The 22,440-nt window shown below is 37.1% G+C and overlaps 3 protein-coding genes across 7 annotated transcripts in view; 2 read left to right on the top strand and 1 right to left on the bottom strand.

Moving 5' to 3' along the window:
• The window catches only part of kank1a (KN motif and ankyrin repeat domains 1a), a 77,674-nt gene extending 74,027 nt beyond the window's left edge, over positions 1 to 3,647 (top strand). For all 5 annotated transcript variants that reach the window (XM_038298280.1, XM_038298281.1, XM_038298285.1 and 2 more), the window contains exons 10-12: positions 525 to 725; positions 2,674 to 2,772; positions 2,852 to 3,647. In XM_038298280.1, coding sequence (XP_038154208.1) covers positions 525 to 725; positions 2,674 to 2,772; positions 2,852 to 2,914 — 363 coding nt within the window. In that variant the 3' untranslated portion in view covers positions 2,915 to 3,647. The remainder of the gene's footprint in view (positions 1 to 524; positions 726 to 2,673; positions 2,773 to 2,851) is intronic.
• Positions 1,259 to 8,490, bottom strand: LOC119791908 (cilia- and flagella-associated protein 157-like). Its single transcript, XM_038298286.1, has 9 exons — positions 8,276 to 8,490; positions 7,330 to 7,601; positions 6,855 to 7,014; positions 6,352 to 6,613; positions 6,152 to 6,273; positions 5,556 to 5,706; positions 4,818 to 4,963; positions 4,213 to 4,368; positions 1,259 to 4,021 (listed from the first exon to the last, which is right to left on the bottom strand). Exons 1-9 carry the CDS (start codon positions 8,416 to 8,418, stop codon positions 3,919 to 3,921), a joined length of 1,515 nt encoding a protein of 504 aa, XP_038154214.1. The 5' UTR covers positions 8,419 to 8,490; the 3' UTR covers positions 1,259 to 3,918.
• Positions 8,491 to 12,400: 3,910 nt separating this feature from the next.
• Positions 12,401 to 22,440, top strand: part of dmrt1 (doublesex and mab-3 related transcription factor 1) — a 37,076-nt gene continuing 27,036 nt past the window's right edge. The window contains exons 1-3 of the mRNA XM_038298257.1: positions 12,401 to 12,616; positions 14,232 to 14,409; positions 20,696 to 20,853. Coding sequence (XP_038154185.1) covers positions 12,407 to 12,616; positions 14,232 to 14,409; positions 20,696 to 20,853 — 546 coding nt within the window. The 5' untranslated portion in view covers positions 12,401 to 12,406. The remainder of the gene's footprint in view (positions 12,617 to 14,231; positions 14,410 to 20,695; positions 20,854 to 22,440) is intronic.

Raw genomic sequence — 22,440 nt, 5'->3', positions numbered from 1 at the left:
CATTTTTTAAACCCTATATGAAAAGGGTTAATTTGAAAAGAATAAATAAAAAATACAATTTGAAAATGTAAAATTTGTAAAAAGAAATTTGTAAAAATAAATATTGAAAAAATAAAATCTAAGAAAACAGCAGAGTTGCTCTCAATCTTTTTTCATTAAGACGTTTTTTTAAAGTTACATGTCTGGATTCCTTTTTCTTTATTTTATTACCACTAGTAAAACATGTTTTTACTTGCAACAATAATGGAACAAAATTCACTCCTGATCTAAATGCCTCTTGTGATCCCCCTTCAACACCCAGACTACCAATCCCCTAAACCTCTTGGATACACTAGCAGCTAGCATCACTAAACGACCTCCTCCACTTTTATTTCTGTTCTAAAAGTTTTTTTCTATATTAAGAGCATTTTTAAGTGAGGGTGTTATTTTCAATAATTTGCTCAAAAGTTTTAAAATCTTTTTTGGGTGGGGGTTAGCCTGTAGTATCGGCAGGGAAGTCATAAAACCTGCTTGGTCTCCTCCAGGCGGGTCAGACGGGGCTGATGCTGGCCGTCAGTCATGGCAGGATGGACATGGTTCGGGCCTTGCTGGCCCACGGAGCCGACGTTAACATCCAGGACGACGAGGGCTCCACGGCACTGATGTGCGCCAGCGAACATGGCCATGTTGAGATCCTCAAACTGCTGCTGGGCCAAACGGGCTGTGATGCCACTCTCAGCGACAGCGTGAGTTTAACATCACATATTAAAATAAATACTTTTTAAATAACCTGATCTGATACAGAGCTGTAAGGCAGAGGATGAGCTGAAAACTAGTGATCCATTGATTTTGTTTGGGAGGCTTTAGAGCAGAGGTCTTCAATAGCGGGTCCGCAACCCCTAGGGGGTCCACGGAGGTACTGCACGGGGGTCGCAAAAGTTTTGATTAGAATTTGTTTTTTAAACTCCCCCTGCAATTTTTTCCACTAATTGAAATATCTTTAAATCTGCATTAACATGAATTCAACACACTTTAGTAAACAGATAAATGGAGGCAGAAGATGTATTTCAGTCATCAATGCACACATTCAGAGACACACAGGAGCTCTTTCAAGCTGGGCACCAATTAATTCACAACACCTGTCCCATCAACCAGGAATCAGAATCAGAAATACTTTAATAATCCCAGGAAGAAATTACTTTCGTTACATTACTCCATCTGTAATAGAGTGACTATAGGACCAGTTTGATATAACACAATATATATAATTAGGGGGTCCCCGCTCCATATCGCCATTAGTTTGGGGGTCCTTGGACTGGAAAACGTTACATAACGACAACCGCTTTGGTTTATTGATTACAACCAAAAGTGGTAATTTAAATATCACCAAACTGCAGATCCAGAAATGGAATTTATGCACAAAGGAAGTGAATTTGTGCTTGATTGTTAATTTCTTTGTAGTAATGAAGTGTTCTAGCAGTAAATCTCAGAGGTGGGAGATGTGGAGTCAAAAAGTCATCTCCATGAGTCTTATCTGCACTAGTTAACTCACTGTCTAGATTGGAATCACCTGGTTCAGTGACTGGCCAGAACAAATGGATGACTTGGTGGCTGAACATTCGCAGAAACGGCGTCTGTCCAACCCAAAGTTAATTCAGGAAAATGGGCTGAAGGCTGGCGCTGAACTAATGAGGTGTCAGTCTGCTCATCGAACAATTTTTTAGTTGTAAAGGATCAAATAAAAAGACTGTTTCGAAGGTATTTTTCAGTAAAAATGTACAAAATGTCTCTTTAAGCCTGTGAAACAGGCCTGCAGCTTAAGATTTTAAATAAGCTTACATTTCCTGACTTGGGTTTCTCTTAAATGACCCAAAACCCCAAATCTGGAAACATTTTATTTAAAATAAGATCTAATGGAAAAAAACTTTAGGCGTTAAAACGGGAAGTTTATTTTCAAAGTTATTCAGGAGTGGAACTGTACATTAATGGAAGATGTTACCTCAATTATTCATTTATTCATTATACAATAAAACTTGAAGTTATTATTAAAACTTAACTGATAAATGTTTAATTGAGACATGAGTTGTCATTTCCAAGAGGGACCTTCTGATCTGTTTTTAATCCTCTGACAGGATCTGACTTGGCTATGATAAATATGCTAATTAGCTTACAGCTAACGCAAAGTTGACTTTTATAATTTATTATCATGGATGAAAAATTGGAAAAAAGAAAGCATGGTAATGCTTCCATTTTTAGACTTCCTTCTGTATTTATGTTCTGATGATTCTAAAGGAAAAAATAAGACTTTCTGTGGGAAGAAAAAAAAATCTTTATATATATTATAAGGCAACAGTTAGAGATAAACCAAGATCCCACATTGTGGTCAATGGTTCCAGGAGCTCTGTTGGGTTCTTCACAGCCATTGGATCATATAAATAAATAACCAAAACCCAAAAAATGAGAATTTATCATTCCTATTGGGCCCTGGGTGCACTACTCTTGAATTCTCAATGCACGAAGTAGTTATCTACCAGGGTTATAACACTGTGTTTGTCCAGTTCTTCATTGTAGTTAATCTACATTTTTATTTCTTAGTTGATATTTTCATCAGCCTGTAGAATAGCCAACTGATTTATACAGACTTCTCTTTTGCTTGGTTATAATCTATGTCTCACTGACTTCCTTCACCTTTAGGATGGCAGTAACGCTCTCTCCATCGCCCTGGAAGCAGGACACAAGGACATCGCTGTGTTGCTTTATGCACATGTTAACTTCTCCAAAGCCCAGTCTCCTGTAAGTCTCTGTCTCCACCGTTCAGCAATGCAGCGTAGGTTTATTCATGCCTCACGTTTTATGTTCATGACTCTCGCAGGGAACGCCTAGACTTGGAAGGAAAACTTCACCAAGTCCGACTCGGAGGGGAATGTTGGACTAGAGACTCCCTCCTGATCCCACCAACGCTGCGCTGCTATTGGCTCACACAAGAACGACGCGTCCTTCCTCAATGTTGACAACCAACCAATGATATTCCTGGATTTTTTTTTTTTTTATGTATGCATCTTCTTATCCGCCTTGATGAGCCCAAAGTGCCCTTTGAATATGAATGTAACCATCAGGTGCCTCAGATCCATCAGATTGTGCCTGAAATGTCTCATTTATCATCAGCCTCTTTTTGGCTTCATTTTTATTTCTTATATAAGCTCGCAGATAATCATCAAATCCACCCTGCCTTATAAGAGGGGGACTATTTCCTGTATATAGAGCTCACCTCACCACCCCAGTCCCAAATAACCCCCATAAACTCACATTGGTGAATCCTTTAGTATTCCAATGTAACCTGGACTGGACAAATTTTACTTTTTTTAAAGTCTCTAACTATTTAAAAAAGAAAAAAACTACAGTATTTTGAATACCTTCTATTACTCCTCAACAATCCATGAAGTTATATATTTATCAGAGTATAGTTTTTAATACAGATATATGTATTTCATTGTACATACAGTGGTCATAGAGTCTAGGTGTGTCCGGTTTCTGTCTGTCTGGTTTAATATAAGCTGTGCCCTCTAGTGTTCGTCAAGGTGCTGACTTTCATCTTCACATGGAAATTGAAGTGCCTGAAACGTTGCCTTTAACTATGATTATTGATAATTAAAGTGTTGAAATCTGTATGTTTTGTTTGAATTATTGGATTATTAGGGGCTGACCCTGTTACTGAGTTGTAACAGGGTGGAAACTGTTTTTAGGAAGAGATGGTCATGATGAGACAGAGCAAGGAGATGATCAGCTATTATATGATCAGCAATATCAGCAGCTTTAAATAGTTTTCTGTGTTTGAATGTTATGATGGCAATTAACAGTGTGTCCCTCTGCAAAGGATTCGCCTCGCTTCCTAAATGTATTTTTCTCCTATTATCCATTCTTTGCTGGTGTTCTCGGGATTCATTTGAAGAAAGTTGGATTTGGTGAAAGGCTGTAGGTCAGAGATCCCAAAGATGAAAGAGAAATGGTGGCCGATCTGGAGCTCCTCAGAATCATGGGTTTCCTGAGTCAGAGAGGAAAATTAAAGGTCTGCATCATTTTCACAATATCTTATCAGTCCTCTTTAAAGATGTGATAGAAGTGGCGATAAAGCCTTAAAACATCAAAGTAAATTCCAAAAAAAAAAAAAAAAAAAAGGAAACAAAGCGGTTTTCCTTGCAACAATCTGACTCCTTTTCTTAAATTTTAACCAACCTGGGCAGAGATGAGAGGCTGCTGCTCGATGCGGCTCCTGTCCTACAGAGGGAGTCTCTGGGTTTCACTGCGGGTTGAGGAAGGAGGCGGGAATCACGAGCTTTCTGACGGGACGGCTGGGACAGAAAACTCCGACCTGGATCCAGGCGCTCTGCTCTGTTCAGATACAAATGGGGATGATCAAGATGGACATGGTTCACTTGAAATAACTTTCAGCCATTCTACTGTTCTGTATTAAAAGCCACTCCCACATAAAGCAAAATTTAATGTTTTCTGCCACGAGTCCATCCATAGTTTCACTATGAGATTAAATCTAGTTTTCATGCATTTTAAGAGATAAAGAAGCAACTAGGGGGAGAAGAAACCGCTTCTTGAAGCTGGTTTTGGACGGAGAATGTCTTATGTCAAGAAATCTTGGTGTTTGGTCCCCCATAGAGATACCACTCTATACTAGACATGCTCCTATGGATTTTGACTCGCATTGCAATGCTTTAGCTCCTTTAGTATCCCTGCATGGTTTCGGAACTAAAACAATCTCTGCTCCCTCACCGGAGGTTTCAGACCGTAGCATGAATGCTGAGCAGCATAAAGAGGGGAACTGTTACCGTGTTGAATCTGGGTCAGATTTCTGCAGCTCTCTCTGTGCAGACAGAGCTCTGATTGATTGTCGGTTCAGCAGCTCCTGCAGGTTCTGCAGTGTCCTCTTCCACGGGGGGACAGCGTCCACGTCCTGCTGTTGTGTTGGAGCCTCCTGATGGGAACAAACCCTTCATCAGAACCTCATGCTGTGAAGGAACGTCAAACCGGATGTTTGCAGGCACCTGGACACTTAAGCCCTAAATAATTCATACTGCTGGTGGATTTAGATTTGACCAGGAAGTTGTCCAAAGATGCATTTAACTCAGGTTGATGCAGGAAAACGCCTAAATTAAGAACTGTGGTCCTTGAGGACCTGGTTGGTGTAGAAGAGATTACTTAGAGGATCACAAAGAAGCTATTATTCAGTTTGATCATTTAATACATAAAATGAAGATCAACATTTAGATTTTAGATAAAGACAAAATCAGTTTCTTGGTTCCCATTTCCTAATAAAAGCACTTCCCATAAATGAATACTGATCGGAATAAATTTCACTATTAATGTTCTCATTTAATATACTAATTGTCTGACTTCAATCCTTTATATCTGGGTTCCATCATAATTTATTTATAATCATTTTGAACTTTCTTCTATGAAACTTTTGTTATAGTTTTTAACCTCAGCAGGAGGTTTGATGAATATTCCTGGGTGTTGGAGAAGGAAATCTGTAAATTTAGAGTGAGTTTTTATTTTTCTAGTTTTACCTTCAGCACCTGTAGGAGACTGTTTGCTGCGTCCTGCATGATGCTCCTCATCCTGTTCTTCCTCCTCCTCTCGTCTTTCAGCTTCACCTCCAGCTGATTTCTTTCCATCCGGCTACTGCTCCACTCTGCGGACAGAGAGGCCCGGTCCAGTCTGGAAACACACCATGATTTAGGTTCTGTTACAGCAGAACCTTTTGCTATTTTTAATCAGTGTAATGATCAGTTTACAGTCTAATCATAAAGTGATCAAACTAATGATATTTGAATCTATATTTTTATTTCTTTGGGCTAATGATTTCTCTATAACAGACTATTGTGAGTTATGTTGCTTAGATATGCAGCTCCCTTCTGACCGGTTAATCAGTTCTGATGTCTGTTTTTTTCATTTGCTTTTTTATTTCACCTCGTTTGCTACTTTTATCTGAAGGTTACATTAAAGATCAAATCATTTATGATCTCTCTGCCATAAAGGGCTTTAATTAGGAAATGCCTAAGCTTTTTTTTTCCATAAAGAAATTTAATAGAGTCAAATCCAAAGAAAAACACTTCTTCCATTGTTGGCTAAAATTTACTCCACAAATAAGCTAAATCAGGACCTGAGTGCCTCCATGTCGGCCAGGACTCGTGTGTGCTCAGTTTGAAGCTGCTCCAGTTGCTGCTGCTTTTCACTGACATCCTCCTGAAGCTGCTGAAACTTTTCCCTAAGCTGCTGCACCTCCTGATGGAGAGATCACCGGGTCTGCTCAGGATTTTATTTTGAAACCAGACGATGGGACACTGCAGGAAAGCCTCTCACCTTCCTGCAGACGCAGCTGATCCGAGACGTCTCACGGACAGTTTGCTCCAGGATGTCGTTGTCGACGCTGAGCAGTCTGCGGCGTTCCCTCAGAGACGTGTTCTCCTCCAGCAGGGACTCGGTCGCCTCTGACAGCTTGCTGAGACGAGTCTTCAGCTCAGTGTTCTCCTGAAGCACAGACCTGATCTTCTCCGGAAGCTTCTGTTCCACTAGATGCTGGACCTTGGATGACATAGCTGCTACTTCACTTTCCATCTCCAACCTTTTTTCAGGAAATAAAGAACCAGAAAAGGAAAAACATGTCAGATGATAAAATCCCTCTAAAATCTTTAATATAATCATAAATCCTATGTTCTTGTTTTATGTGATTATTTAACCAAAAGTAGCATATGATTCTAAAGTAAAAGATGGATATGTTGTCAAAACCACTACGAGACACAACCATGTTACTCTAAAGGACTTTGAGGCTTTAGAGATTGAGAAATAACCCCCTCTATCATGACCTTAACTTCCTCTTTTCCAGCAGATCCTTCATCTCCAGGCTGTGGATCTCATCCTTGTGTTTTTCTTGTTGGCATTCCAGCTGCTTCTCTAGATTTTGAAGCTTTGTCATCAGTTCATCCTTTTGCCTCTGAAACTCTTCCAGATCAACAAGTTTCTTTACTGTCAGGAAAGGAAGAGGAAGAGTTAGGACCTTGTGTCAGATATTGGTTCCTATTCTAACAATTCGTTGACGATCCTTTGCTTTTTGAGAGAGAGACATTTTAATCTATATCATTTCAATGCCATTTTTGCCCTCAGCTCTAATATTAAAAGTTCTCTAGAGACCTACAACAGATGTTGCAACAGTTTCAACATCCGAACAGATCCTGACCCTGAATTATCTTGTAGACATGGAGGGGGAATTATAGAAGAACGGGTTATTCTTCCTGCCCACACTACAAAGATATTTTGTAATCTTGAAGTAAAATGTCTCACCGAGCACTGCGTTTTTTTCATTAAGTTCATTAATTTGGGCGTCTAGTTCCTGCCTCAGTTTGTCGTGTTTCAGCTGCAAGGACTGTTTCTCCTGGACAGCAGCCTGACGTTGAGCCTCCAGACGCTGCAGGAGATCATCAGCCTCGTCCTGATTTTCAGAAAGTGTGCGTTTCAGGTACTCTGTAACATCCTTCTTCTCCGTGTCCAGTGAGCTGTACTGAGAAATTAGCAATTTGTTCTGCTTCTCCAGTTCAGCACATTTGATCTGAAACCTGGAGGACAAAGATGGGGAGAAAAGTGAACTTATAGGAGACTGCAGAGATTTTAGGCCTCATTATCAGATTTATTTGCTTTTATTTAACACATTTTAACATCTTTTAGTTATATCTGCTTTTTTACAGCAAACATCTACCCTGTTCTTTAATGTTTACGCATTGTTTTTATTTTCCACCATATTTAAGAGATGGAATCAGCTATTTATACAGGTATCAAACAATCGGTTTTACTTTAGAAAATTTAAAAATGAAATAAAAAGGTGAGGCCATTATATATACTTTGTTCACTGTGTTTTTATAGAGTTTGCCCTTTTTTGTTTACAGCAGCACATCTTATTTACAAAACTACTGATTAACTTTACATCTCAGGCAGGAAAAACAAAATGTTTGAAGGGTGATAAAGGTTTAAACAAGTGACCTGCAATGGATGATTAATATAAAGAAATAATAGAAGCATGGTTATAGATTTATGAGCTTTGATTTAATTTAAAAAAAGGAGCTTTGAATTAAAAGGGAAATTTGTTGAAACCACTTGAAAGTTCCTTTTTTAAATATGCCAAACTCAAATAAAATGTCAAGGCGTAAAATCCATCTACAAGGAAAACTTCTTTATGTACTGATTTAAAAAATGGCTACCATTTCACCTTCAAGTAAGAAAACATGGACGTTACCTTTCTAGTTTCTCGTTCAAAAATCCAATTTGCTTCTGATATAAACTCTTTTCTTTATCGTCGATGACAGCTTTGGTTAAAGGACTCGCGAGGTTCAGTTTTTTCTTGTTTTTGTCGCTTTTTCTCTCTTTCTTTCTAGGCATCGTGATTAGTTTTACTCGAATCCCTCGGCTGGGCTCCCAAACTCCAGCGTCGCCTTGGCAACGCTGCCTTCCGGGACCCCTCGTAAATTTAGCGTTCTCCCAGACATGGTAGACATATTTAGGAAGAAAAGAGGGGTTTGAGAATAATTTTTTGTCTGACAATTTCTTATTGTTATCGAAGCTTTCTTTCCGAAACGGGTTGTGGTGTAATGACGTCATTCTCGTTATTTTTCAGCTTTATTCTCATAATATTACGACTTTATTCTCGATAAAAATCTTTAGCCTGGCCCTAATATTCCGTCGTTAGAATTGTAAACCTGTAAAAAGAAAAATAAGAAATAAAAATGTATATAAAAAAAGTATATAAACATTTTTAATAATAATAAAAAATGAATATTAATAACAAACCCAATCAGTCCAAGGGAGAAATCGGTTACAATTTTAGTGCATAACATAAAACAGTTTTAGTGTCATATCTTCAGCACAGTGGCCATTTTACAGGCGCACTGGTTTCCTGTTGGCACCTGTCTAAAAACAACCCAATCTGGACCAAAGATTCCCATCCCGTATTTTAGTTAACTTCCAAATGTAGAGCCTCCAGATCATAATGAGAAAAAAAAAGACTTTTGCTACAATACCTTATAGAAAGAAAGGTAATTGTTTATTAAAGTCATTGGATTGAAAATCTTTTCAGTGAGAGAAACAGATTACAAAATAACTTATGTTTTCTTAAAAATTCACAATGAGAGCAGCTATGGAAAAGGTATCAGATTCACTTGTATGGCATAGCTTTATGCATTAAAGTTTATTTTTTGTTCATATACATTAACAAGTTTAATTGGAACTGGTTGTGTTTGTGAGAAGAATATTATAACAGTCACTTGTTCAACAATATGAGCTGATGAAAATGATATTAATCAAATTTTTTCCTGGGGGTGCTACAGTATGATTTTACCAGGGGTATGTATACCACCCCCTGCTGCCACCACTGCTGTACTGCAAGAACAATAAGAAACAAATACAAAGCTTTAATAAGTAAAAATAATTGATTCAATTTTAGAAAAACAGACACAATTAAGTCAAAGAAATTGTAAAATATCAACTTTTTTTGAAAAATATCTAGAGATAATTTTATCTTAGAAATTTTGACTGCACCTTCCTCGTCTGTGTCAATCTGGCCTAGAGATCAATATCTCTTTCATGTATAAGTAATGATTTCTACATGGTTAAAGATATATTAATGTAGAAATGCACAATTTTAACATTAAATTGTGTTTTGCAACTAAATCTATATAGAAATCATTATAAATGCAAAAGAAAGTCAAATAATTGTTCTTTGGGGCTCCATGTCAATAAAAACCTTAATTCAACCTCCAGGTCTCTCCAGGTTGACTTATTATTAATAACCATACAGTTTTGCTCTCAGATAGGTATTTCCTTTTTCCTTTTATTGTACATCCTTGCTCAAAATAGTCATTTATTGTCATGTTATTAGGGCCTGTGTATACAGTTTCCATATATGCGTTTTGTGACATATGTGACAAGTGTTTCAGATAAGAGAGAGAGAGAAAAAAACACCTTTCTATGGAAAACCAGAAGAGTCACTGAAAAAGAAAAAAACAAAAAAAAAACAAGACATTTCAAATGTAACATTAAAACATGCATTACGGAGTTTTCTAACGATACTTCAACCTGTTGCCAAAACACAGGAGTGCAGCTTTCTTTTGCTCATTCTTGTAGCTCGTGCTTATACTTGACAAAGTTTTATTTTTTTTAGGTGGAGTTGCCATTGTGTTTGGGTTGGGCTAGATGCTGTTTGCTTCTAAGTATCCACAAAATCCATCTTCAGTATAACAATTCAGCTGTTTCCTAGGTTCGGTCCTTGTAACGTGGATGCTCACCAAACTATGTTTAAGTCGTGAAGCGTGAAATAAAAAGGCTATTTTATAGATATTTTTCAGTACAAATGTTGAAGTCATTAAATCAGACAATGGGACAGGTGTTTTGTAATTGCACTTTTTAAATCACATGATTCAGAGGAATTGTAAATTGTGTGGATTAATTGATTATTAAATACTGTGATTTGAAAATGTATTTTAAACTCTATTTCCAAATGGATACACAAACCACAGATCTGATTATAAATATATATCAAACATTTACCTTTGTCCACTTCCATGTCCTTTTTAGATAAAAAATTCAAATCCCTTTTGTTTTTGCATTTTCTGTTTTGCTTTACCCTCTCTATTTAGCATTTCTGGGACCCTACTGTAAACCCAAATAAGTTCAGAATACACGCAACATTTGTGGAAACCGATTAACTCAAAGTTTGTGAGTAAGTTTGAATATTTAAGTTTGAAGTACTTAGATTTTTTACGGCATTTACATTATGATGTAAAACTTGTAAGTACATTATTACTTATGTATCTCATAATAATGAGATAGTATCTTATCTCATAATAGAGATTTTTTTAGAAAATTGCTTTCACAGTTTCCACAAAAGTTTTGAGTTAAATATGAGTGAAAATACAAGGTAAGATAATTTTATTATTTTTTAAAATGCTTGATAAGGAATTTCTGATTTATTTTTTTAAATCTCCAATTACACTGTAAAAAATGATCAGGAAATAAGTAAATCATGTCTTAAATTTAATTTGAATCTGTAAATAAGATGTTTTGCCAATGGAATTAGTATTTCTACTCTTAGAATAAGATAATTAAATAACATGCACTTAAAATAAGACAATGGAGGTAAATAGTGGCCGGACTCTTATACAAGCCGGGGCTATAATTAGAACCAACAATGTTCCTGGGCAAGTACCACCGGGCGGGGTCAATGTTTGTTAATGGATTCAAGCCATTAGCATGGGAAGTCCCATCCTTAGCGCAGACAGTGCAGCAGACAGGAGGTAGGCTTGTTTTGTTTTTATGACCGAAATTGCGGAAAACAACTCGTGAAGGTTGACCAGCTAGAAGAGCGAGGTGCACTAGAACTCTGGGACCGTTTTTCCACCTGGATATCCGTTCTTTTTCGCTGTCATGTCCCTCAGCTGTCGGACTACTCGCCCCCACTTCCTCACCGCCCCGGCCGTATCTACACCCACAATCTAAAGCGCGGACCATGATTCAATATTAAACATAAATCAAAAATGTCTGCGTCAAGGTCACTGCGACACACTGCTGCAGGAGTATAAGCAGCCACACAATCTTCTGACAGACACATGTGATTACCGGTAGGTCTGGCGTTAACCAGGAAGCGTTAAAATGACAGATTTTCGCTGGCCTACGTTGTTCTGAATTTCCCTTGAAATATATGATACTGGTAGCCTACCTCCACTTAGCCTGCAACAGTTTCCCTTATTATTGTTTTTTTTTTCTATTGCCGTGCAGAAAAATTGAAGCTGCTGGAAGATGTCTGAATAATGTTCTGTATACCGTTATGGTAACTATACTTTTTCAATAAATTAACCTAGTATTTTATAGGTTCAAAGAGACATAAAATCTTGTTTTTATTCATTCCACTGGTAGTCTGTTTTGGTCAAATAGAAATAGAGGCCTGCCTCTAATTCTGGCCTCCTTCCAATAATGGCCTGGACCTAGATGTACCTGAGAGTAATAAAGGCCCTGTCCTATATTAGAGGATTTACAGTATGTTCATAATTAACCACAGCGTTTTTGTTGTCAAGTAATTGTTAATTTATGAAAAATTAAAATGTTTTGAATATTGAGAGTATTACTGCTGCCACTGTCAGTATTATGGGGGTGAAAAAATGGTGGTGGTGGTGGTGGGGGGGGGGCATGGCCACCCATCTAGGTCCGCCCCTGTTCATGACATTTTAAGTTTTTGAAACAAAACCTTTTTAATTTCTAGCTGAGTTCAGGGAGGGATGCCTCACAGCTTCTCTCCTGATAAGGATGCGGTGTCTGGGAGGGGCTGGCCTCAGAGTATAAAAGTGACTCCATCTTCTGCCACCATCAGCAGGCAGCCATGGGGAAGGAGAGGCAGACCAAGGAGGGACCAAACCCCACATCTCCGCCTAGAGGCCACAAATCTCCCAGGAAGCCGAAATGTTCTCGCTGCAGAAATCACGGTTTCTTCTCTGCTCTAAAAGGACACAAACGCTTCTGCGACTGGAAGGACTGCCAGTGTCCCAAATGCAAACTGATTGCTGAGAGGCAGCGTGTCATGGCGGCCCAGGTAAGCTTCACCTTCACCCTAACAGCCCCTAAAACACCTAACTCCCGCCCTGCAGGCATGGAAACTCAGCAGAGAAAAAAAATGAATGAATGATATAATCTCCTAAAAGAAGTTACTCTAACTTGTATCATTTTTTTATATTAAACAAAAATGTCCCGCCACCAAAAAAACGAAAAAAAAAAAACGAAAAACGAAGATAAAAGAAAATGCTAAGCTAGCTAAGTTTCTATAGAGCTAAATTTGAATTTCTGCTACATTATACCCAGAAAACAAAAGCTGAAAGTGATTAAAACTAATAATAAAACATTTATTTTGTGTATTCTCAAAGAACTTATCTGGAAACTTTGTAACATGCTTATCCAGTCTTTTCTGTAATTCGTGGCTATGTTTAAATTGTTACTTTCGCTATTCTGCATTGATATTTTCAAAATAAAAATGAAATATCAGATATTTTGACAGAGCCAAACGTTTAAAGTGATTCAATTCAGTTTCTTGTAGTTAAAATAATCTAAAACATAACTTCTAAAGTCACAATAAATGTTGTTTTTAATCAAACTGTTTAATTAGCACATAAGGTACTTTGTCAGGGGAAAAGTGCAAATTATTGAATAATTGACTGAAAACTTTCCTTACAGATATGTTGGTAATTATTTATCTTGTTAAAGTTTATTTATTCATGAATTTTCCTCAGATATTATTATATGAAAATAACACAAGAAAACTTTCATGAATGATTATAATCCAGCTCTGTTCATTTTTAATCAATTTTAAAACCAAGAAATACAATTACATAAAACAGATAAACCATCCCCGACTTAGAAAACAAAACAAAAAAAAGCAAAAAACACTGGATTATGTTTTTTTTTTTTTTCCTTTTTAATAAGACAAACTCCTAGAATTTGATCAGCTACTGAAATCAACAGCTGCAGTGTCCACTGGGAACAGATATGACTCTATTTAGCCTTTATAGTTTAACAGTTCGTTTACTACTTGGTAAAAAAGGGTAGATATGACGTTATTTTATTGTAATATAGTAATGAATTTAGTTCTGCATTAGTTTGTATTTTTCACAATAATGCTGATTTTATTCTTACATTTCGAAACATTTTTATGTATCCGAGAAAAACAATTGAGGACAAATGTTTCTGACAGTTTTAATCTGTAAATTCTGTTGTTTTAAACAAATAGTATTAAAAAAATTTAAAAAATGAGCTGAGATAACTATTTGCAGTTTTTAATAGTTGGTTGGTTTCTGTTCTCTGAAGTGGACTTTTTTTTAATGACACAAAAAAACAGATTTGGAGTTGAAAACTGATATTATGGATTTTTCTGTTTGTAAAACTGTTGTAAAAGATAACACCTTTATAAACATAAAAAACGTGTGCTACATCTTTAGATTGAAGGTGATCAGTGTATGAAATTATTTAGGGGAAAATAAATCTCAATCGATTACAAAGTACTGTTTGCTAACTTATTAGAAGGGAGCATTAAAAACTAGTTAGTCTTAATCACGGTCCCAAAATATCATTTTGTATTTTTTAATTTTGTAAATGTAATAAAGGGGATATTTGTTTTAATCCAGACCCATTATAATAAAGTTTTCCTCTCCCTAAAGGTCGCACTAAGGAGACAACAGGCCCAAGAAGAGGAAATGGGAATAAGCATTCCTGTGGCTTTATATGGCTCTGATGTTATGATGAAAAACGAAGCGGCTGCCGATTGTCTGTTCTCTGTGGAAGGCCGATCCTCCAGCTCCCCCTTCAACATCGGCCCCTCCCCTCTGGCTGTGTCAGGTGAATCGCTGCTGTCCCAAAAAGGATCCCTTCCTGTAGCTTCTTTAATATAAAGGCCACTCAAATTGTTAACCACTTATGTGAGAAATGGAAAGTAGCCTATATTTTACAAAAAAAGGTAAAAGATTTGTGGGCACTTCATTGCAAATGCAAATCTTTTATCACCTGCTGTTCCCAGCAAACTTCCTGCAGCCCATAGGAAGCATGTAGGAGGCCTGAGATTTTGCAAAACCTCACACTTAGTAAATGTATTCATTGGGGGAAAACGTTTAAACTGGATTTTTTTGTGACTGTAGGACATAATTTGGGTTTCTCCTGTAATATTTCATAAGATTGGAGTGTAGAGTGAGAACTGTAACGTCTTCAGATCAATAATAGGTTCTTAAACCGATCTGAAAGGTGACCTTTGTCAGTTTCCTTATATTGTCTTAATTCTCTCAAGTTATTTTAAATCATAGAAACATTCAAAGCACTTTAATTAGAATAATATCCCTCAAAAAAGCTCTGTCTTTAATATGTTTGTGCAAAAATGACTAATAGCGGTTATTTATACAAGGCTGAAATGTCTTGAAAAGCATTCGTTTTTTTCTCTCTCTAATGGGAAATATCTAGTATCTAGGGCTGAAACAATTAATCGGATTAATCAAGATTAATTGATTATTGAAATAATCGTCAACTAATTTAGTAATCAATTAATTGTTAACTGAAGTACAGAGACTGTAAAATATAACTTTAGCTGACAGAGTGACCTAAATAGAGCAGTAATTATATCAAACTTATAAAAAAATGTCTAAACATTTTACATTTCAGATAAAAAAAACTAAAACATTTCTGTCTGTCAATATGCTCTATCCAGAACTCCTCAAGTGGAAAAGGTGTAGTTTCACCTGGTTTTATTTTGTAAAAAAATCTTCTTTAAAATATCTTTGGCTATCTGATTATTAATCCATTAATTGAAAAAATAATCCAGAGATTAATCGATTTGCAAAATAATCGTTAGTTGCAGCCCTAGTAGTATGTATATTAGGGATGGAACGGTTTATGAAAATCGTCCGAACCGTTTGGTTCGACTGTCTCGGTTCAGTTCGCGTGTGTTTCGTTTTGTTCATGCGCTGCTCCTTTTTCTCATAGGCGAAGCGTTTACACTCCAGAGCAGAAGGTGGCGGTACTGCGACCAAAGCCAACCACCAGTAGTAAACAAGAAGAGGAAGAAGCGAAGCAGCGTAGCCGGGTGTAGCAGAAAAAAATTGTTGTGGAGAATTGAGTGGGAAAGAACAGGAGTTTGAAGACGCGCCAGCAGCACTTCATAGGTCTGCTGTATGAGACCGCTTTGCATTTAGAGTGACCTACGATGACGGCGGAAAGAAAGTTGTGGATAAATGTGCAACATTGTGCAACATGTTTTGTTTACGCTAACAGCAACATGACCAACATGTCATGCTAACCCCGAAATCCCACATACTCCGTCAGCGCTCCGCCCCGCTACGCTCCAGACCGCCTGCACAAAGCAAAGCCTACAGCCTCCACTGAGGCTCCCGTTCGCTCCCCTCTGAGTTCCTTGGAGATGGTAGAGAGCATGCGCGAGATGATTAAATTCAAAGCAGCAAAACATACGGAAATGATCCAGGGTTTCCGCGGATCATTAAAAATAATTACAATTCATTAATTTTTTTTAATTTTTTTTTTCATTAATTTCATTAATTTTTTATGGGATTTCAATGTAACAATCAACATATACCGAACCAAAAACCGTGACCACGAAACCGTGAACCTAACCGTGGATTTTGTGAACCGTTCCATCCCTAATGTATATCATGCTCTATTATCCTTCACTGTCAAATTCTTCCTCATTAGGCTTTTAGCTAAACTTTGCTCAAATGTTCAAAAATTCACAAGCAGCAGATGCTGGAGTTGGAAAATTAGATTTTTTGCTGCTTGACGTGCAACATCAACCAATCAGAGAAGCTGATCTGTAAACTGCAGGAAGACAGACACAGCACTGCTGATGCAGAGTTAAAATCACTTCACTGAAACTGTTTATTAATGTCTAAATTAACTTAAAATGTTAACCTGCTGGCAAAATATGTTTAATTTTATGCTGATAAAGATTCCTAGTCATCCAGGTCATAGTCATCCCAAAAAAGTAGAACAGGTAGTAGTACACGTGATCCTACCTGAGGCAGCTGTTGCTAGATTCCCAGTGACAGCGCACAGCCGGTATGTGGGGACCGGCGCTCAACCCACAGCTAAATATTTTTAGGCAGGATCGGAGTCTTGATGAACAGACTGCACAGATAATGTTTTGAGGTTGACTTTCTCACATCAAAAAACATATAACAGGGTTCCTGCGGATCATTAAAAAGTCTTAAAGGGCATTGAATTGTTCAGTATAAAAATAAGGCCTTAATTGGTACTTAAATCAGTCTTTCATAGGTCTAAAAATTGTCACCAAGTCATAAATAGGATTTTATTTTTGTAATTCATATCAAAAATTTTAATAATTCACAATAATTTTTTGACATTTACTGAACGGCTTAGCTTTAACCATTATTATTTCCATCCTGACTGCAGAACCAATAAAAACAATGTTGCAGACCTTGGGGTGATGCGCCAATAACTTTTTATCTGGACAATGTGGGGAAGTGTAAATTCAACGTGGAATGGCGAAAAAAAAGCACCAAAATCAAGTTACAGAGAAGCAGCAGGTATTTCTCAGTTCTGTTGCACCCTTGTCTCTGCAAGGCCTCTACAGCATTTCCGACGTCAGAAAGAGCACCAGTAGCACCAAATCTCCAGATAATGTTTGGTGGTTCGCCTACAATGAAAACAGAGCTATTATGGACTTTGGAAAACAGAGCTATTATGGACTTTGAGTAGGGATCAAAACAAAGTTTGTGAATTCCATTCATTAGTCATTAAAAATGTATCTGTTAATAGTGGGGTTTTTTTTTGCTTTGTTCCTATATGGAAAGTTTTTCAAAATTGTAAACATTCATACTGGGCCAGAAAGTAATGGTTTATGTTAAAATAAGCCTCAGGTTAAATTTGTCGCAACCAGGTTTTCTTGTGTTTATTCTGAAGTTGGTTTTAAAGTTTTATTTCAAGGGATGAAAAAAGTCTTAGAAAGTCTTGAAATTAAATTGTCTTATGTTGTAGAAACCCTGTATCAGAACTACTTTTTACCCACTTATCACAGCAAATATAGCAAAGCCGCTCTGTGCTAACTACATTCAAGGCCCTCCACAGCTTGGCTCCATCTTACATCTCAGATCTCCTTCACGTTAAAACCCCCACCCGCTCCCTACGATCCTCCCACACCTTCCAGCTCTCCGTTCCCTCGGCCCGTCTTGTCACATTGGGAAACCGGGCATTTAGTCGCTCTGCTCCCCACCTCTGGAACTCCCTCCCTCCGGATCTCCGTACTCTGGACTCCTTCCCTCTTTTCAAATCCAGACTCAGAACTTTCCTGTTCAGACAGTCTTATCCCATCTAGTTCATATGCATCACTCCAATATTGTTTTCCTCCTTTGGCTTTATTTTACTTCCTGCTGTTTTGTTTTCTGTGGCATCCTTATGCTTGTACTTTTTAGCTGCCTGTTTTTAATATTTTATCTGCCTGTACAGTGTCCTTGGGTGTTTTGATAAGGCGCTTTCAAATAAAATGTATTATTATTATTATTATTATTGAACGCAGGAGCAGCAGAAGCATTAGATGCATCTGTATGCACTTTACGGGACGCGCTTCAGGAGCATCAAAGATGCATTTGAGGCTTATCTGACCTTAATATGGACAAGCATAAAAAATAAAGCATCAGACGTTTTTTTGCAGCTCAAATCGCAGTGTGAGCAGAACATTACACTTTGTGATTGTGTTAACGTATGAATTAGATGAGCTTTATTGCTCTCACAGCGGAGAAATTCACTAATGAAACATAATATTGTACCTAAAAATGATCTCATGTCTTCCGTATGAAATTTCCACCTCTGGTCAAACACTTCCATTAACCAGGACAAATGTAGTTTTGTAGCAAAGACAAAAAGTTAGCTGCATTCCACTTCAAAATGCAGGAAATAGCGTTTCAGGTAGTCTAAATTTCAACATCTTCCAGGGAAGAATATGCTGCACAAAGCCTGAAGATGTGATTCACCAAGGTGTAAACGTTATGAAATATTCCTAGCTAAAAGCCTGATTAGCCTACTTTAAAAAATAAACTACAATGAAGAACTACAATTCAACACATGTGTAATTTAAAAGCAAACATCACTTAGTTAATTTTCAGTTTGATTCACTAACATATTTGTGCAGGAGGACTGTGCACTGTACCTAGGGATGGGGATCGTTAATATTTATTGATATCGATACCTTTATCGATACTCCTTATCGATCCGAGTCTTTATCGATACCACTATCGATACTTTTCTGTTATTTGGTGGAAAGACGATGCAACAAAATGTTTTTAACAGAACTGGTATTGCTTTTATTGCTTAACAAGTGAGCATAACAAAAACGTTTCTAGCCTTCAGTAAACATGGCTAATGTAATAGGCCACTTCGAAATGACATAAAACTAACTAGAATATATTTTCACAATTGTTGGTTGATGTATTGTCTACTGTCACTTTTCATCATGTTTTTAGTGATTAGGAAAATATTTAACAAATAAATAATTGTATTTTAAATTAAATGTAATTTTTAATAAATGTTGGCATCAGTAGTTTAATTATATATTCTAAAATAATTAGAGCAATATACAACTGTATTACTCATGTTTCTCGCCAAAAACTAAATTTCCCGTTTTCTTTACGTTACACTTGAACGCATCATGATAACCTAATTGTCGTTTTACTGAGCCAATCTGAACACATCATCACGCAGCGCGTCTGAAACTTTATTTACTTTTCAAGCTAACTAGCTTGTATGCTTCCGATTACAAGACGGATTTCACAATTACTGTTTTTAACTGACCGGACAGGCTACAAAGTCTGTGTGCGCGCTTACCAGTGGTACTCTGAGTGAATGATGATGGTGCGGCGGCAGCAGCAGGAGGAGGAGGAGTCTTTTCCGTTCAGCCATTCTCAAGTCGCGAGCAAAGTTAAGTGCCAGACTTCACTTGTTTTACTTTTAATATCTGTTTGCTTACAATTTAATTCCAAAACATTGGTGGACATGCTGCAGTGATTGGATTGATTAGATTTAAATGCTGTGACGCGACTCGAGGGACACACAATTATGTTACAGGACCTCCGGGAGAAAAAAAAAAAAACGACCAGACTCGATAGTGGTATCGATAAGCCCAAACGTTATTGATTTTCGGGTTTTGAAAAAAGTGGAACCGGGTCCTTGATGGAACCGGGTTTCGATCCACATCCCTAACTGTGCCTAGAAAACAGTGTAAAAGTTGTAAAACAAATTAAGATCTATAAATATTTAAAAATTTATTTATTAAGGTAAAACAGAAAGCCGTTTTTGATCATTAGTGTGGTAACTTGTGATATGGGCTGATCATCACTGTCAAGGCCATTCAATTCCTCCCTTTTCTGTCCTCAAAACAGTGAGAATTTATGCTGGGAAAGGAGTCAAGCACTCAGTGATGAAAAGACATGCTGGGACAAAAGATGTCATATCTTTGGACACAGTGATGCACTTTGTCTCTTGTGTAAAAACCAGAAGAACAGGGTCTTCCTGGGAAGAATGTGGCCTTGCTGATAAGCAGAGTACACCAGATAGCCAGTAATTATCTTGTACTTTTCATCCTAGAATAAGTATCCATTTTTTATCATACAGGTCCATATAGATACATTGGAATATAATTGAGAAGTCATTCATGTGAAAAAGAGAGGGATGTAGTTCAGCTGTGTATTGTAATTTTGATGAATAAACTTTATTATTAATGAAATTCAGTTTCAGATAGCTGGTATGACAGGTGTCCTCCACAGAGGAAGGGAGACTTTGCAGATGAAATACTTAATAAACTAGCTGTTCACAGATTGCTGTTTCTTTGCATATGAATGTAAAACTGAGTGGCATAAAAAACGATGCAACTCAATTTTAAGTTTTCTTGTTTTTTCAGATATAAAACTAAACATGACGGCCACCAGAAGATGGCGCCGTTTAATTTTAAATTGGACAGGATGAGCAGAAGCTCTGCACATAAATGCACAAACATTTATTTAACCTTTGAGGATTTTTTAGATGGATCCTAATAAGTTCACTTAAAGCGAAGCAATATTTTATATAGAAAGAATGGCCTCGAACAATACAGTTTATTTGTTGTTTCTTTTTCCAGGAGGTGTCTCTTCACCACCTTCCAGCTCCTCAGCTGCTGTTCGGCCTCATACCGACGGAGCGCCTGACCTCCTTCTGGAAACTCCTTACTACAACGTCTACCAGCCTTCGCGCTTCCCCACATATTATGGCAATCTTTACAACTATCAACAGTACCAGGTAACCCATAGTAACCCCTCCAGCTTGACTCTAAGACCTAACCCATCATTAAAGGCTTAGTAGGGGGATATTTAGCCCCACACAGTCACAGCTGGGTACCTCAGTATTACATGGTCACTATTGGTGATCTGGAGCCAGAAGAGGATTCTCATGTGTAAAGTAGAGTCCTTTAACCTTCATTGGAACCTCTAACCATGAGTGTATATGAATATTAGAGATGTGTATCCAGTATTAACAAGAGAAGAACAAATATGAAGACAAAAGAAAAAGAACTTGATCTGAAGACCTTAGGAGGGCTAATTTGGGGGTGTGGAGGGGTATAATGGTCTTATTCTCTGATCTGAAGTTATTTAGAGTGTATCTGACTCCAAAATTAACTTATTCTTTGTATTTATACCTTATAAACTGGGCTTATATGGTGCTATTTTTCATGTTACTGGGTTTTATTTCATGTAAGATATTTCTAGTTGGGTGGTTTAAATGCTACATGCTGGTACATGCCTGTGTCGCAGGCACAGCTGTTAATCAGCATAGCTTGCACTGGAAAAATTATCTAGAATTAAGTACAGATTTCTTAAATTAAGTGTATTTACCCTTAATTTGAGAAGGTAAAGGAGATAGTTTGCCAATGGAATGAGGATTTTTACTCTGCACTTGAAATAAGACTTGTTCCATTGGTAAGATGTATCTTTTACCTCCTCAATCTAAGAAAAAATACACTTATTTTAAGAAAAAATGACTTATCTAGATTTAGATTTTTTCCAGTGTAGCGTTCAGGTTCTCTTCCTGTCCTCTGCTGCCTCTTAAGCCAAACGGCTCAAGCTGATTCAGCTCTGACCCACCGGACTCCGATAAGCTTCCCTCGACTTCTTGTGAAGAAATGAATCCAAAAAACCTCTTCTTTAAAATAAAGTATTCAAAGGCAAAAATAGTCCCTCTGTTCACTTTTCATGCTTCACTATAACTAAGCTATCCCTGCTAAAAAACAGATATATTGGTTATTTCTTTACATTTTCAAATTGTTTCTCAGAAAAACTAAAAATCTATAAATGAGAACTGGAGATGTGAAGCTAGTTTATTCTGTTCAGGAGATGAACTTTAAAAACAATTTAAATCTTTTCAATCTAGTTAAATTGAATTTACAACTACTTATTTTAAGGGTTATATTTAACTGTGTTTTGTCAGCACCGTTCCACAATCCCTAGAAAATGTGTTCACCTTCTTATCCTCCTATTTCCAAAGTCATAGTTATCATCCATCGCCCAACCTCACGAACAGGTGGTTTGGACGTTTTTCTGCGTTTACTGCAGTTTATGTTAATTCCTCACACTTTGTTGCATTTATATATTGATCTGTGTTATGATTGAACCCGTTAATCATCAAGAAAGAGGAATGTGATGGTAAGGAAATGTTTTTTTATTTTTTTTTATATAAATCACAACCTTTCTGTGGAGGTCAGCGTACGCAGCTTTCAGGGCCCATTTCATCTGTATCCCCAGAGCTGGTTATCCTGTTATTGACTTTAAATGGAACCAGAGAAACCAGAAAAATGCGTATCTTTATTTTTCTTTAAATGTTTTGTTTTTT

Source organism: Cyprinodon tularosa, unplaced genomic scaffold (genome assembly GCF_016077235.1).
Source record: "Cyprinodon tularosa strain WSP-4 unplaced genomic scaffold, ASM1607723v1 ctg404, whole genome shotgun sequence".
In the NCBI taxonomy this organism is placed as follows: Eukaryota; Metazoa; Chordata; class Actinopteri; order Cyprinodontiformes; family Cyprinodontidae; genus Cyprinodon; species Cyprinodon tularosa.
Note: the sequence above shows the minus strand (reverse complement) of the source record. Positions and strands in the feature narration are given on the sequence as shown.

Coding starts and splice junctions, on each gene's coding strand:
- LOC119791908 (XM_038298286.1), bottom strand. CDS start 8,418: ATGCCTAGAAAGAAAGAGAGAAAAAGCGACAAAAACAAGAAAAAACTG. Junction 6,274..6,351: donor TCAGCTGCGTCTGCAGGAAG/GTGAGAGGCTTT, acceptor TCTCTCCATCAG/GAGGTGCAGCAGCTTAGGGA. Junction 5,707..6,151: donor GCCGACATGGAGGCACTCAG/GTCCTGATTTAG, acceptor GTGTGTTTCCAG/ACTGGACCGGGCCTCTCTGT.